Source organism: Carassius auratus, chromosome 3, assembly GCF_003368295.1.
Source record: "Carassius auratus strain Wakin chromosome 3, ASM336829v1, whole genome shotgun sequence".
In the NCBI taxonomy this organism is placed as follows: Eukaryota; Metazoa; Chordata; class Actinopteri; order Cypriniformes; family Cyprinidae; genus Carassius; species Carassius auratus.
The window spans coordinates 14,238,595-14,254,369 of record NC_039245.1 but is presented as its reverse complement, the minus strand read 5'-3'; the positions used below and the strand labels follow the sequence as shown (position 1 = coordinate 14,254,369).

The 15,775-nt window shown below is 45.9% G+C and overlaps 1 protein-coding gene across 1 annotated transcript in view; it reads right to left on the bottom strand.

Annotated features, from left to right (window-relative positions):
* Positions 1-1,465: 1,465 nt before the first annotated feature.
* The window catches only part of LOC113054929 (WW domain-binding protein 11-like), a 17,240-nt gene continuing 2,930 nt past the window's right edge, over positions 1,466-15,775 (bottom strand). The window contains exons 7-12 of the mRNA XM_026220739.1: positions 11,527-11,660; positions 9,045-9,218; positions 7,417-7,527; positions 7,058-7,336; positions 3,119-3,304; positions 1,466-2,028 (exon numbers count right to left, since the gene is read on the bottom strand). Coding sequence (XP_026076524.1) covers positions 1,532-2,028; positions 3,119-3,304; positions 7,058-7,336; positions 7,417-7,527; positions 9,045-9,218; positions 11,527-11,660 — 1,381 coding nt within the window. The 3' untranslated portion in view covers positions 1,466-1,531. The remainder of the gene's footprint in view (positions 2,029-3,118; positions 3,305-7,057; positions 7,337-7,416; positions 7,528-9,044; positions 9,219-11,526; positions 11,661-15,775) is intronic.

Below are 15,775 nucleotides of genomic sequence, written 5' to 3'. Positions count from 1 at the left end.
GCTGGACTGCTAGTTTCCCAGCAGACTTTAAAATTAGGCGCCAGTGATTGCATGCACTTGGCCTGGAAGACCGCGATTCCCGTCTAGAGCTGGAGTGTACAAACTGCATTTTACGCGGGATTGCTTCTCCAACGCAATGGAGGTGGAAATGGGCTTCTCCACACAGCTCACGCTGAAAAGCGACGTGGTGCGGGGGTTAAGACCGCAGTTTGAGCCAGAGGCTCAATTGATATGAACAGACACCTCGACATCCTCCACTTCAGGTGAAGGTTGGGGAGAAAAGTCCTCTACTTTAAATGAACGCTCTGTTGCAAAGCTACTTGTGTCACTACAGTCACTCTCCATTTTAGCGACTCTGACAGCAGCTGTCAATCAATCCGTCACTGCGGGTCTCAGGTTCACGCCCCACGCACTCAGCCCCGCCCTCGGTTCATCCCCTCTAGGCTATGATCAGGGGTTTAGTTACTCTTTAATTATATACAACCAAAATACATCATTTTTCAATTATCAAACCACCTTTTAAGGGGTCATATGATGATGTTAAAAATAACATTATTTGTGACCCTGGACCACAAAACCAGTCATAAGGGGATTTTTTTTTTTAATACATCATGTGAAAGCTGAATAAATAAGCTTTCCATTGATCTATGGTTTATTAGGAAAATATTTGGCTGTAATCTCGAACCTGAGGGAGCAAAAAAATCAAGGAAATTACCTTTAATTCATTTTGTCCAAATGAAGTTCTTTGGACAAGCGTCGTCTCCCTGACAATAACACAGCACAATCAAAGTTACTTCTTTCTTTGCGTGAACATCTGGGTGGAGTTATGCAAATCTTCCCACATTGTGACGTAGAGATGTGGTGTGTGTTAGAAGAGCCGCTTCAGGGGGATGTGGTTGACTGTTAACTTTTATAAAGAATATCTCTTTTGGTTTGAGACTTAAATCTTCATAAGGCTGTAGTCTGGAACTCGAGACATTTTTCTATCGTCTCGGACTCGTTGGTGTTAGCACTCGGACTTGGTCATTAGACTCAATGTTTTTGTTGGTCTCGACCGAGTCCAGCAATATGCTTTTATCTCCTTCAAAACAAAACCACCTGTGCATGTCTCAAATGCATGATTCCACCACAGTGTGATGGGTTACTTCTGAAGATCTAATTATTCTAATTCTATTCTTAAAAAAATTCTAACTACCTTTCTAATCTTTTTATATTTTCTTTTCTTTTCATTTATTATGCAGTTGTATGTGTATGTGTGTGTGTGTCTGTGTTAACCTAACTGAGACTTGTTATAGCACTTATATATCATTGCTCTTTTTGTTGTTTTTGATTGCTTCCACTGTCTTCGTCTGTAAATCGCTTTGGATAAAAGCATCTGCTAAATGAATAAATGAATAAATGTAATGTAAATGTAAGATCTGTGAAGCGCTGGCTGTAAAGACAGACTAACAGACTGAAGAGCAGCAGAGTTTGACATCTAGCGTTTATTCACATCTAAAGATAAAACACAATCTGGCGAATGTGCAGGAGCTCACAGCAGCCCCTCCATCTCTCGCATGAAGGCCTCGTACATCTGGTCCTTGGTCTTGATGCCAGGCGGCGCGGCTCCGGGAGGCTGCAGGGGTCTGGCCGCAGCTGCTGGTTTGGGCGGCTCCTCGTCTCTGCGGCCCGGGGCCCGGTCCCTGCGCACACGGAGCGCTGTGGGCACGAAACGCGTCACCTCCGTCTTGGGGTTGATGATCTGAGGCTTGGCTGAGATGGTGGCTCCACCTGGTGGGGCAGAGGACGCCCCGGGGCCCGAGACTGTGGCCCGCTTCTCGATGGTGGCCGTGGTGCCAGGGGGCGGTGGCATCTGGTGGGCGGAGCCTCGGGCAGGCGGGGCCAGAGGGGTGGAGTCACTGGAGGAGCCCGTCGCCGCGGGCGACTTCTGTCGGATGCTGGGCGGAGCGCTGAGCACGTTGGGATTGAGCGGAGGCGGGAACATAGAGAGGGGCGGAGCCATACGGGGCGGAGGGGGCGGGGGCATTCCTGCAAATCAACACAAAACACACAAACCGTGTTAAGAGTTAGTTAAGAGTTTTGCTCCTTCTGATCGGAAAGTAGTACGTTGGGCTGGGATAAACAATTATTTTTTAAACGATTAATCTAGCGATTACTTTTTTCAATGCATCGATTAATCTAACGATTAATTTTTCCAGACCGATTCGATTTCGATTATCTCCCCATTAATTGACTACTAACAATTTATACATGTTGATTTACATATCTGAATGAAAAAAACTAATTCCTTAACATTGCAATATGTTTATTGCTTAATTACAAAATAAAAGACTGACTAAGAATGCATTACTTTGCACTTGTATAGAGATAGCATTCAATAAAACCTTGAAGCCTTGAAAACACATAGCTTACTGAAACAAGCTTACTGAACACATAGGGACTAGCTTACTGAAAAAAAGTTCTTCTTTCAGATGAAAATAACAACAACTTGATGTCTAGCATTCAATAAAAAAGGTCACCCCATAATACTTGTTTAGAGCAATTGAAAGAATACAGTAACCAATGTAAACTTGAGGGCTTTAAGCTAATACGGAGAGTGCTTTTCCAAAAAAAATAAATAAAATAAAATAAAAATTAACAGTGGGAGGCAGCAACCTGTCATGGAGAGAAAAAAAATCTCGACAATGCTCCACATGAAACTTTGGCTTTCCGCCCTTTTTCTATCGTGTTTAATGATTTTGGTTCATATGCACGAGGGAGAGAGAGAGAGCAAGAAGCGCTCGTGTAGTTTGAAGACTGAGTGTGCGTGCAGCCGGGGATCTCTCTTTCGTACGCGCCCTACTAGTACGGTCTATCTCCCCGCTATCTTTATTTTTCTTTCACCACCGCCCTACACCAACCCTACACCTGACCCTAACCCTCACAGGAAACTTTCTGCATTTTTAGATTTTCAAGAAACTTCATTCTGTGTAATTTATTAGCTTGTTTACCCGTGGGGACCTCAATTTAGGTCCCCACCGTGACACGAGTCCCCATGAGTCTGTGTGTATTCAGGTTTAAGTCCCCACCAGAATAGAAAAACAAGTACACAGCATTGAACACACACACACACACACACCTGGGGGGGCCGGAGGCGGCAGGCGTGGTGGGGGTCCTCTGGGGGGGGGTCCTGGGGGCAGACCCGGGGGGGGTCCGGGCGGGGGTCCAGGTGGGCGTCCCGGTGGGGGCCCCGGGGGCAGCATGCGTGGTATGGGGCCCCTGAGGGCCGCAGGGAGTCCAGGGGGTCTCAGGAACGGAGGAGCACCTGTGTATGATAAAACCCAGCATCAGCAAACATCTCACCACAATCATCTCAACTTCTGAACCCAAACAACCACCAAACACGTCACATGACTCTTCAGAACGGGCCACGGAAAAATAAAGAGGTGTTTGGATGTAATTATTTTTAAATGACACTGATTCAATATCAATTTTCAAAAGCCATGAATACATATTTTCCGGTGTTTATTTCAGCAAACATTTGAAAGAAGATCTGATTAATGAGAATCATTAGTCTTCTCCACCAGATATCACCTTCTTATCATGACGGACACTGTTGACAAGAACCAACAACAAAGCTCGATTTGAAACGCTCAGGAAAATTCTATAGTAATGCTAAAAATCTGTGGAAGCATTTGACAATCTCCACAATGAATGAATGAATGAATGAATGAATGATGGATGGATGTTCCTGTTTACACAAGCGCAGACGAGGCTCAGGTGTTTTCAGCCTCTGTCGTCACACTATGATGATGATATGATGAATACACACATTTCTTCCCCAGCTGCTCCGAGAGTCACTTCTTTAGCATTTGATCATTTAATTTGACAAAACTACTGTCAGATCATACACACAGCTGCAAGTTCCTTATGGCAACCGGTCAGAATAAAGGTTTATTTTAATGTGACGGAACTGTCAAAACATTAATAATATTTAGCAGTCTTAAAGGGTCCTATCATGCTTTTCCCTTTTTGAATTTTAGTCGGTGTGTAGTGTGTATGTCTGAGAATACAATGATCTACAAAGTTACAAATCTCAACGTCCACTCCAAAGGGAGATTTTTCAATAAACAATACAGATTACCGTTGCACGTATCTGTATATATTAAATGCAGTTATTTGTGTGTGCCGGCTCGACAATGTGGTGTCTATCAGCCATCGGCCCAACATCTAATATGTCTCACAATACCGGTGCGTGCAGAGTCTCTAGTTCAGTATCCTCAGGCTCTGAAACCAGCACAAACTGGTGTGGAAATACTGATACCTGCTCTGGCAGGGGGCGGGGCAGTACTGAAACACCTCGCTGTTCACCAATCACAACGCACTGGGACAGCTAACCAATCACATCACACTCAGAAGGCGGGCCTTCATCAAACCCAGATCTAATCCAGCGGTTTGTGTCCGGCTGGGGAGAAAGGTATTGTAATAATGTAAATTGTGTGTAAAATAATGTGTTTTTCAAACCACTTACCATATGAGAACATGTTCTAGTACACCACCAAAACAAAATCAAGACTTTGTTAAAGAACATATAAGGAACATTTTAAGACTCAATGTAACAACAATGCTACTACTACAACTAATGAATATTAATAATTACCTGTTGTCTTCTTTTTAATTTAAACAGTAAACCTCTGTTGTACAGCACTTTGTTTGCCAAAAATAAAAAGGCTTTTCATTTGATTACCAGGAAAATTAAGAACATTTTATATGGCCCTATTATAGTTTTAAAAAGCCTGTTGCTCTTAATTTCTTATAATAAATTTATAATTTGTAAACTGATGAAACGTCCATAGAATATGTTTTAAAACGATGATCACTGAATGTATTGTTGATTCACTTCGAAGCAGACTTCATGGATGAACTGATGAAGGTTTCACTCCTCACAGGATTCAGCAGGAATCTACACATTATACACGCACCTGGACACTTCACTCAGCAACTACAGAACCAATGCAAGTAACCGCTGCTGAACTCTTTAGACGCGCTTCTAAGCTTTCAGCCCTTTTAATGAAGATGATGAGATTATTTGATGGTTCTTAAAGGGATAGTTCACCCAGTAATCATAATTATGTTATTAATAACTCTCCCTCATGTTGTTTCAAACGTGAAACCTCTGTTTATCTTCAGAACACAGTTTAAGTTATTTTAGATTTAGTCCGAGAGCTCTCAGTCCCTCCATTGAAGCTGTGTGTACGGTCTACTGTCCATGTCCAGAAAGGTAAGAAAAACATCATCAAAGTAGTCCATGTGATATCAGAGGGTCTGTTAGAATTTTTTGAAGCATCGAAAATACATTTTGCAGATTTACATTTTATGTAGATTTGGTGGATTCTGTGTAGTGTTTTTTGGTCCAATAATTAATATCTCTGTCTTATCCGAATTTAATTGGAGAAAATTCTTTGTCATCCAATCTTTTACATTTTTAACACACTCTGTTAGCTTAGATAATTAGGAAGTTTCATCTGGTCTCGTTGAGATATATAGCTGAGTATCATCAGCATAACAGTGGAAGCTAATTCCGTATTTTCTAATAATATTACCAAGGGGCAACATGTATATTGAAAATAGAAGGGGACCTAGGACGGATCCTTGTGGCACTCCATATTTTACTGATGATAAATGAGATGACTCCCCATTTAAATAAACAAAATGGTAGCGATCGGACAGGTAGGATCTAAACCATCTTAGAGCCTGCCCTTGAATACCTGTATAGTTTTGTAATCGATCTATGAGTATGTCATGATCTATGGTGTCGAACGCAGCATTAAGATCAAGTAAGACTAGAAATGAGAGCCTTGGTCTGACGCAAGGAGCAGGTCATTTGTAATTTTAACAAGTGTTTTTCAAATAAATGCTTTTCTTTTGAGCTTTCTATTCATCTGTGAATCCTGAGAAATAAAATGCATCACGGTTTCCACAGAAATATTGTGCAGCACAACTGTGTTCAACATTGATAATAATCAGAAATGTTTCTTGAGCAGCAAATCATCATATTTTCATGATTTCTGAAGATCATGTGACACTGAAGAGTAATGATGCTGAAAATACATCTGCACATCACAGAAATACATTACACTTTAACACAGATTCACACAGAAAGTAGATGATTTAAAGTTCTAGTAATATTTAATGAATTTTTACTTTATGACCAAATTAATGCCGCCTTGATGAGCAGAAGATACCCTTTCAAAAATATTAATCTTAGTTAGTTATTCCAAGCTTTTGGCAAGTAATGTAATTTCTAATATAATTATTAAGATCATCTGCTGGTAGCAGTGACAGAAATCTTTACATCTTGAGCGAGTCAGTAATGTGAGCACTCGCTCATGAACACAGCCGCAGATCATTTCATGCTTGTAAGAGCCTCAAAGAATCCAGCTCTGAAACACTTGCACATTAATGAGTTGTGTAGAGAAATGTTTGGCTTAGAGAACATGCTTGAGTCCTGCACGTCACTAGCACTTGGCCTCACACACACACACACACACACACACACACACACAGGTAGTGGAGCACAGTTCCACTTTAAGAAACTGGGCCGACCCAAATGGGCCGAACTCCCGCCTCTGGTCTCTGTTGCACCCCACAAACTCTGGATCGTCCAACCTACATATCACATGGACTACTTTGATGATGTTTTTCTTCTCTTTCTGGACATGGACAGTAGACCGTACACACAGCTTCAATGGAGAGACTGAGAGCTCTCGGACTAAATCTAAAATAACTTAAACTGTGTTCAGAAGATAAACGGAGGTCTTACGGGGTTGGAACCACCTCCAGACAAAAAAATCGTTTAGTAATGTTGTAATGCTACAAGCAATTCCTGAAGATGAATGTAGTTAGTTGAAAGCTTATGAATCGAGATTCAGATCGAGAGCTTATGAATGGAAATCAAAATGGGACATCTGAATCACTTTCAGTGAAAAATCTTGTGCTTAACTAATGACTCTGGTATGACTGCTGCTCTTCAGCATCATCTGTATGATAACGATGATAACGATGAAGAATGACGCACCGGGAGGCGGTCCTGGGGGCGGGCCTGACGGCGGTCCTGGCGGCCTCATTGGAGGAGCAGGAGGCGGTCCTAAAGGAGGAGGCCCTGTGATTGGTGGAGCCTGCATGTGTGGAGGAGGCTGCTGCTGTGCTGCCATTGGTGCAGATGGAACAGGAAGTCTGGGATTGACCAATGACTGAGTGGCTTCAGTGGAGACCTGATCCTCAGCATCCGACTCCTCTGAGTCTGTGTACTCCTCTTCATCCTCTTCCTCCTCCTCATCCTCTGGGATAGACTGACCTGCACAAACACACACATAAGTCAACATCTAAAGCTGTGTTGTTTAAAGTGTTAAGGGTAACGATGATGAGATCGCACACCTGCCATCCGGAGCATCATAGCCTGCAGTGGTGTGATGCTCTTCGTCGTCTTCACCCTCCTCTTCCTCTTCTCTTTGAGTGGCGGCATGTCAGCGAATCGCACGCTGCGACCTAAGTGAAGAGAACAAACACGTCAAACCTTCATTCCTACAGCTGCGTCACCTGACCTCCAAACTGCTGAAGCATTTCCTTCAGAAGATGTGAAAAAACCACTCCACACATGTGCAAAAACCTCTTGGATTCAAAGCCTCCTTAAGATAGAAACATGTGAATGTACAACAGCACAAATTTACAAGGCTAAACCTAGTACCTAACCTGCACGGTAATGTTTTTCTTCTGACGTTTTGCACTATATGAAGGAATGACCATTTAATTTTAAACTCCTTTTTTTGTGTGTGTGAATTTCTGATAATGTGTCTGTTGCTCCCTCCCTTGATCTAAACAAAACATGAAAAAAAAACAATTGTTTGCGAATGGAATCCTGCAATATCATTATGCAGCTCACATGGTGCACGAATGTAAGAGTGTGGAAAGACACTGTAGTGTAAACACTAGCACTTCTGCTCAATGTTAACCTGACTAGACATGTTCCGGTATTCGGTAATATCACGGTAATTAATATGCACGATATTGTTATCGTGGGCACTTCTAAATACTATGAATAATTATATATTACAAATTATTCAGAATCTGGAATGCATTTCAAGAATTCTATTCCCATCAGCTGGTCAAAATGCACAACACTGCTGTATGCTGCTTGAGAGAGCATGTGTGCGCTCTGACATAAACAAGCAGCATGAGAAGCACATGAGGAACACTTGAGAGACTCGCTGAATGAACGCACATTCACTCTCTGACAGCAGATGGCGCTAAACTGCAGCCCTTACTCTGGAATCCCCACAAATAAAGCAGCTGCATTACTTTCTAAAACATATTTAAATAGCCATTCAGATTTGTGGCTTTGCAATGGTGTTCATCACAGCCAAATACTTAAATAGTTAGACTTAATAAGCTATTTATTTTCAAACTTTTATTTATCCATTTTAATTTGGACTACAACATGCTCTAGATTAGATTCTTTATTGTTAATTAACACTTTCCATTAGGGCTTCATTAGTTAACATTAGTTAATTCATTAGTTAAACTGCTAACGAGAAATTCTTCGGAACATTCATTAATCTTAGGTATTCCAATATTTAATAACGTGTTGTCAAAATCAAAAGTTGGAACTGTTACTTAATGAGCTACATGGACTAGTTAAAGACTTCATAATCTTTGTAAAAAAAAAAAAAGACAATTCCGTAACAAATGTAGCTATTGCTCATAGAGAATGTTAATGGTTAACTAATGAGGTCTTATTGTAAAGTGATGCCTATGGGTCTTTATAATTATTTTGCACTTAAATCTGAGTGAAACCTTAAACTTTATATATTTTCTGTATTGCTTTGTTGTATGTAAATGTTCAGTTATTTTTGTTATAAAAATGTTATTTAACCTGTTATACTGTATTATGACCCCTTTTTGAAACTAAATTTCAATCCCGTGATAATACCAAATACTGTGTTAAAAACATGAGCAATTAATCGCAACAGGAAAATGATACCGGCTTATCCCTACTGACAACATACCTGTGTGTTTATCCTCGTCCCTGTCATCATGGCGATCTGATGTCATTCTGCCATCAGCATCAGCATCATCTCTTTCTGCGTCGCTGTCGTCCTGTGAGTCACTGTCATCATCTGCCTCGCTGTCGCTGTCTCGCCCTCCGGTGTCCATCATCTCGGAGTCTGAACCGCCGCCCTCTGACAGGAGACAAACAGCAGGATGTTATTTTTGAAACAATGTAAAACATGTTCAAAAAACAAGATCAAAAAATGGTGCCGGGTGCGGAGGATGTCAACGGTAACGGTGCGCCGGGTGCCAGCAGTAAAGGTGCGCCGGATGTCAGCGTAACCGTGCCGGGTGTCAGCGTAACCGTGCGGCGGGTGTCAGCGTAACCGTGCCGGGTGTCAGCGTAACCGTGTGCCGGGTGTCAGCGTAACCGTGCGCCGGGTGTCAGCGTAACGTGCGCCGGGTGTCAGCGTAACCGTGCGCCGGGTGTCAGCGTAACCGTGCGCCGGGTGTCAGCGTAACCGTGCGCCGGGTGTCAGCGTAACCGTGCGCCGGGTGTCAGCGTAACCGTGCGCCGGGTGTCAGCGTAACCGTGCGCCGGGTGTCAGCGTAACCGTGCGCCGGGTGTCAGCGTAACCGTGCGCCGGGTGTCAGCGTAACGTGCGCCGGGTGTCAGCGTAACGTGCGCCGCGTGTCAGCGTAACGTGCGCCGCGTGTCAGCGTAACCGTGTGCCGCGTGTCAGCGTAACCGTGCGCCGGGTGTCAGCGTAACCGTGCGCCGGGTGTCAGCGTAACCGTGCGCCGGGTGTCAGCGTAACCGTGCCGCGTGTCAGCGTAACTGTGTGCCGCGTGTCAGCGTAACTGTGTGCCGCGTGTCAGCGTAACTGTGTGCCGCGTGTCAGCGTAACTGTGTGCCGCGTGTCAGCGTAACTCTGTGCCGGGTGTCAGCGTAACCGTGCCCCGGGTGTCAGCGTAACCGTGCGCCGGGTGTCAGCGTAACCGTGCGCCAGGTGTCAGCGTAACCGTGCGCCAGCGTAACCGTGCGCCGGATGTCAGCGTAACCGTGCGCCGGGTGTCAGCGTAACCGTGCGCCGGGTGTCAGCGTAACCGTGCGCCGGGTGTCAGCGTAACCGTGCGCCAGCGTAACCGTGCGCCGGATGTCAGCGTAACCGTGCGCCGGGTGTCAGCGTAACCGTGCGCCGGGTGTCAGCGTAACCGTGCCCCGGGTGTCAGCGTAACCGTGCGCCGGGTGTCAGCGTAACCGTGCGCCAGCGTAACCGTGCGCCGGATGTCAGCGTAAGCGTGCGCCGGGTGTCAGCGTAACCGTGCGCCGGGTGTCAGCGTAACCGTGCGCCGGGTGTCAGCGTAACCGTGCGCCGGGTGTCAGCGTAACATTGCCGCGTGTCAGCGTAACCGTGCGCCGGTTGTCAGCGTAACCGTGCGCCGGGTGTCAGCGTAACCGTGCGCCGGGTGTCAGCGTAACCGTGCGCCGGGTGTCAGCGTAACCGTGCGCCGGGTGTCAGCGTAACCGTGCGCCGGGTGTCAGCGTAACCGTGCGCCGGGTGTCAGCGTAACCGTGCGCCGGGTGTCAGCGTAACCGTGCGCCGGGTGTCAGCCTAACCGTGCGCCGGGTGTCAGCGTAACCGTGCGTCGGGTGTCAGCGTAACCGTGCGTCGGGTGTCAGCGTAACCGTGCGCCGGGTGTCAGCGTAACCGTGCGCCGGGTGTCAGCGTAACCGTGCGCCGGGTGTCAGCGTAACCGTGCGCCGGGTGTCAGCGTAACCGTGCGCCGGGTGTCAGCGTAACCGTGCGCCGGGTGTCAGCGTAACCGTGCGCCGGGTGTCAGCGTAACCGTGCGCCGGGTGTCAGCGGTAAAGGTGCGCCGGGTGTCAGCGGTAAAGGTGCGCCGGGTGTCAGCGTAACCGTGCGCCGGGTGTCAGCGTAACCGTGCGCCGGGTGTCATCGGTAAAGGTGCGCCGGGTGTCAGCGGTAAAGGTGCGCCGGGTGTCAGCGGTAAAGGTGCGCCGGGTGTCAGCGGTAAAGGTGCGCCGGGTGTCAGCGTAACCGTGTGCCGGGTGTCAGCGTAACTGTGCCCGTGTGTCAGCGTAACCGTGCGCCAGGTGTCAGCGTAACTGTGCCGCGTGTCAGCGTAACTGTGCGCCGGGTGTCAGCGGTAAAGGTGCGCCGGGTGTCAGCGGTAAAGGTGCGCCGGGTGTCAGCGGTAAAGGTGCGCCGGGTGTCAGCGTAACCGTGCGCCGGGTGTCAGCGTAACCGTGCGCCGGGTGTCAGCGTAACCGTGCGCCGGGTGTCAGCGTAACCGTGCACCGGGTGTCAGCGTAACCGTGCACCGGGTGTCAGCGGTAAAGGTGCGCCGGGTGTCAGCGTAACTGTGCGCCGGGTGTCAGCGTAACTGTGCGCCGGGTGTCAGCGTAACTGTGCCGCGTGTCAGCGTAGCTGTGCGCCGGGTGTCAGAGTAACTCTGCGGCCGGTGTCAGCGTACCTGTGCGGCGGATGTTAGCGTACAGCTGCAGGACCTGTGGTGGAGGTGGCCCCGGCGGGGGTCCAGGGGGTTTGCGTCCCGGTGGCAGGCGAGGGACTCCAGCTAGAGCAGCCGCTGACAGTGTTGAGCCCTTCCTGAAACACACAAGTGAACACACATTGACAGTCTCTCCTGGGCTAGGGTTCTCTGACCAAACATAGCGACTGACACACTGAACACATGCACTCATTCTCAGGTTACTGAATATGTGAATCAGGTTAGAGTTCATATAAACTGTGCGTGGCCTAATGGTTAGAGAGTCAGACTCCCAATCGAAAGGTTGTGAGTTCGAGTCCCGGGCCGGCAGGAATTGTGGGTGGGGTTAGTGCATGTACAGTTCTCTCTCCACCTTCAATACCACGACTGAGGTGCCCTTGAACAAGGCACCGAACCCCCAACTGCTCCCTGGGCGCCGCAGCATAAATGGCTGCCCACTGCTCCGGGTGTGTGATCACTGTGTGTGTGTGTGTTCACTGCTCTGTGTGTGTGCACTTCGGATGGGTTAAATGCAGAGCACAAATTCTAAGTATGGGTCACCATACTTGGCTGAATGTCACGTCACTTTCACTTTTTTTCACTTTCAACTTAAGTAAGGATAAGAATCTGAGACCGGAATGCATTCATTGACAGCTGAGTAATGTTAAACAACAGTGCAGTGCATTATACTCACAGTCTCGTTTCATTCCGGTCAAAAAAAAAAAACTTTAAAGAAAAAGAGTTTGTGCTAACAAATTCCTGCTTCATACAGAACAGCAAACTCTCATTAATGATCTCCAGTAGAGCTGTTGAGAGATTAGCCATGAGATGGAAACTTTAATGATGGTTATTATTTATGTAAGATTGCATTTACATTTAATCATTTAGCAGACACTTTTATCTAAAGCGACATACAAATAAGAACAATAGAAGCAGTCAGGTCAACAAGAGAACAACAACAGTGTACAAGTGCCATGACAAGTCTCAGTTAGTCTAGTATAGAACACATAGCCAGGTTATTTATTTTTTATTAAATGAAAAAGACAAGAAAAGGAAAAGTGCTAGTGTTAGTTGGTTAAGTGCTGTCGAAAAAGATGAACCTTTAGATGTTTCTTGAAAATGAGTAAAGACTCAGCTGTACAAATTGAGACTGGAAGGTCATTCCACCAGCTGGGCACAGTCCAGGAAAAGGTCCGTGAGAGTGATTTTGAATTTCTTTGGGATGGCAACACAAGGCGTTGTTCACTTGCAGAGTGCAAACTTCTGGAGGGCACATGGGATTTAACCAGTGAGTTTAGGTAAGTTGGTGCCGTGCCAGTGGTCGTCTTGTAGGCAAGCATCAGTTCCTTGAATTTGATGCGAGCAGCTACTGGTAGCCAGTGTAACCTGATGAGGAGAGGAGTAACATGAGCTTTTTTTGGCTCATTGAAGACAACCCTCGCTGCTGCATTGTGGATCATTTGCAGAGGCTTGACAGTACATGCAGGAAGAGCCAGGAGAGCATTACAATAGTCCAGTCTGGAGAGAACAAGAGCTTGGACAAGAAGTTGGGTTGCTTGCTCTGACAGGAAGGGTCTAATCTTCCTAATGTTGTATAAGGCAAACCTGCAGGACCGGGTCGTTGTAGCAATGTGGTCAGTGAAGCTTAACTGATGATCCATCACAACTCCTAGGTTTCTGGCTGTCCTCGAAGGAGTTATGGTTGATGAACCCAGCTGTATAGAGAAGTTGTGATTAATCAATGGTTTAGCTGGAATCACCAGTAGTTCTGTCTTCGTAAGGTTAAGATGAAGGTGATGGTCATTCATCCAGCTAGAAATGTCACTCAGACAGGCTGAAATGCGAGCAGCTACAGTCGGGTCATCAGGCTGGAATGAGAAGTAGAGTTGGGTGTCATCAGCGTAGCAGTGATAAGAAAAGCCATGCTTCTGAATGACAGATCCTAAAGATGCCATGTAGATGGAGAAGAGAAGTGGTCCAAGTACTGAGCCTTGAGGAACCCCAGTAGCAAGGTGGTGTGACTTTGAAACATCTAGGGGTGCTCCGATCACGATCGGCCGATCGTTAATGCGCATCTTGTCAGTAAAACCGGTTCTCTAATCAGCCGTTAATTCCATCAGGTGCGTGATTTCACATAGAGCAGCTGTTACTACACAGAGCCGTTGTTAACTGAGAAGATGCACCAAAAAATGCTGAAAATGAAGTGGATTTGCGCATCTTCTCTATTAACAATGGATTAAGAAGAGAAAGTCTTGAAGAGTGTCCGAGCGTCACAGCAGCTGTTAATTTTGTTGTGGTAGTAGGATGTTTTAGCAGTGAAGACATTTGCAGAGAAGGAACAGAGGAGAGACTGATACACACTAAGGTCGGTAGAATTTCTTGATTTCTCCCATTTCCTCTCTGCATTACTCTCTCTGGAGTTTAGAGCGATGTTCATGGAGAACCTCGGACAGCCAGGGGGCAGATGGGGGGGGGGGGGTGCGTGCTGGTCTAGACAACAGTTGTCCAAGCAAGATGTGAGGATCCTGTTTGTGGACTTTAGTTCGGCTTTCAACACCATCATCCCAACAACCCTCCAGACCAAACTGACCCAGCTCTCTGTTCCTAGCTCTATCTGTCAGTGGATCACCAGCTTTCTGACAGATAGGCAACAGTTAGTGAGACTGGGGAAATTCACATCAAACAGCTGCTCCACCAACACTGGTGCCCCTCAGGGATGTGTTCTCTCCCCTCTGCTCTTCTCTCTTTACACCAACGACTGCACCTCTAAAGACCCCTCTGTCAAGCTCCTGAAGTTTGCAGATGACACTACAGTCATCGGCCTCATTCAGGACGGTGATGAGTCTGCTTACAGACAAGAGGTTGAGCAGCTGGCTGTCTGGTGCAGTCTTAACAACCTGGAGCTGAACACCCTCAAAACAGTGGAGATGATCGTGGACTTCAGGAGAAACCCACCTGCACTTTCCCCACTCACCATCATGAACAGCCCTGTGACTGCAGTGGAGTCATTCAGATTCCTGGGAACCACCATCTCTCAGGACCTGAAGTGGGACAATCACATTGACTCCATTGTAAAAAAGGCCCAACAAAGGTTGTATTTCCTTCGCCAGCTGAGGAAGTTTAACTTGCCACAGGAGCTGCTGAAACAGTTCTACTCAGCCGTCATTGAGTCTGTACTGTGTACTTCTATAACTGTCTGGTTTGGCTCAGCAACAAAATCAGACATCAGAAGACTACAGAGAACTGTTCGGACTGCTGAAAGGATTATTGGTGCTCCCCTGCCCACCCTTCAAGAACTGTATACATCCAGAGTGAGGAAAAGGGCTCATAAAATCACTCTGGACCCCTCACATCCAAGTCACCCCATCTTTGAACATTTGCCATCTGGCCGGCGTCTCAGAGCCGCAAATACCAGAACAGCAAGGCACAAAAACAGTTTCTTCCCCCAGGCAATCTACCTCATGAACAGTTAAATGTTCCCCACTTATGCTTATGCAACAAAAGTGCAACATCCTTATATTTATTTGTTACCCCTCCATCCTAGTACATCCCTGCATCTTTTTCAATCCTATTCCATTATCATTTATAGCACAATTGTTTATACACTTATTTATTTGACTACCTTTTTTTTTTTTTTTTTTTTTTTTTTTGTCTGTGTGTTGGTGTCTCTGTGTACTGGAAGCTTATGTCACTAAAACAAATTCCTTGTATGCGCAAACATACTTGGCAATAAAGCTCTTTCTGATTCTGATTCTGATTCTGAAGATGTTAAAGTGGAGCAAAGAGTGTCCGTAGCACTGTTCGTGTCCAGAGCAGAGAACTGAGAAAAAAAAAACTAATTCTGTATGATTTATAAGCATTTTGAAAAAATGGGGACATGGGTTATGTCCTCATGGTCTAGTTAAATGTGTGTGTTTGTGTAATTATATATGCAAGTATTTATGAGTGTATATGTATGTGAGTCTGTGTGTGTGTGTGAGAGAGAGAGCGTGTGTGTGTGTGTGTGTGTGTGTGTGTGTGTGTGTGTGTGTGTGAGTGTGTGTGCATGTTTTTGTGACATATCAGGACACAACTCTGTATAATGACATGGGTATGACACAGGTATTACAAGGAGAGGGTGACTTATGAGCACATAACCCATGTCCCCATTTTTCAAAACACTTATAAATCATACAGAATGAGTTTTTTTGAGAAAGTAAAAATGCAGAAAGTTTCCTGTGAGGGTTAGGGTTAG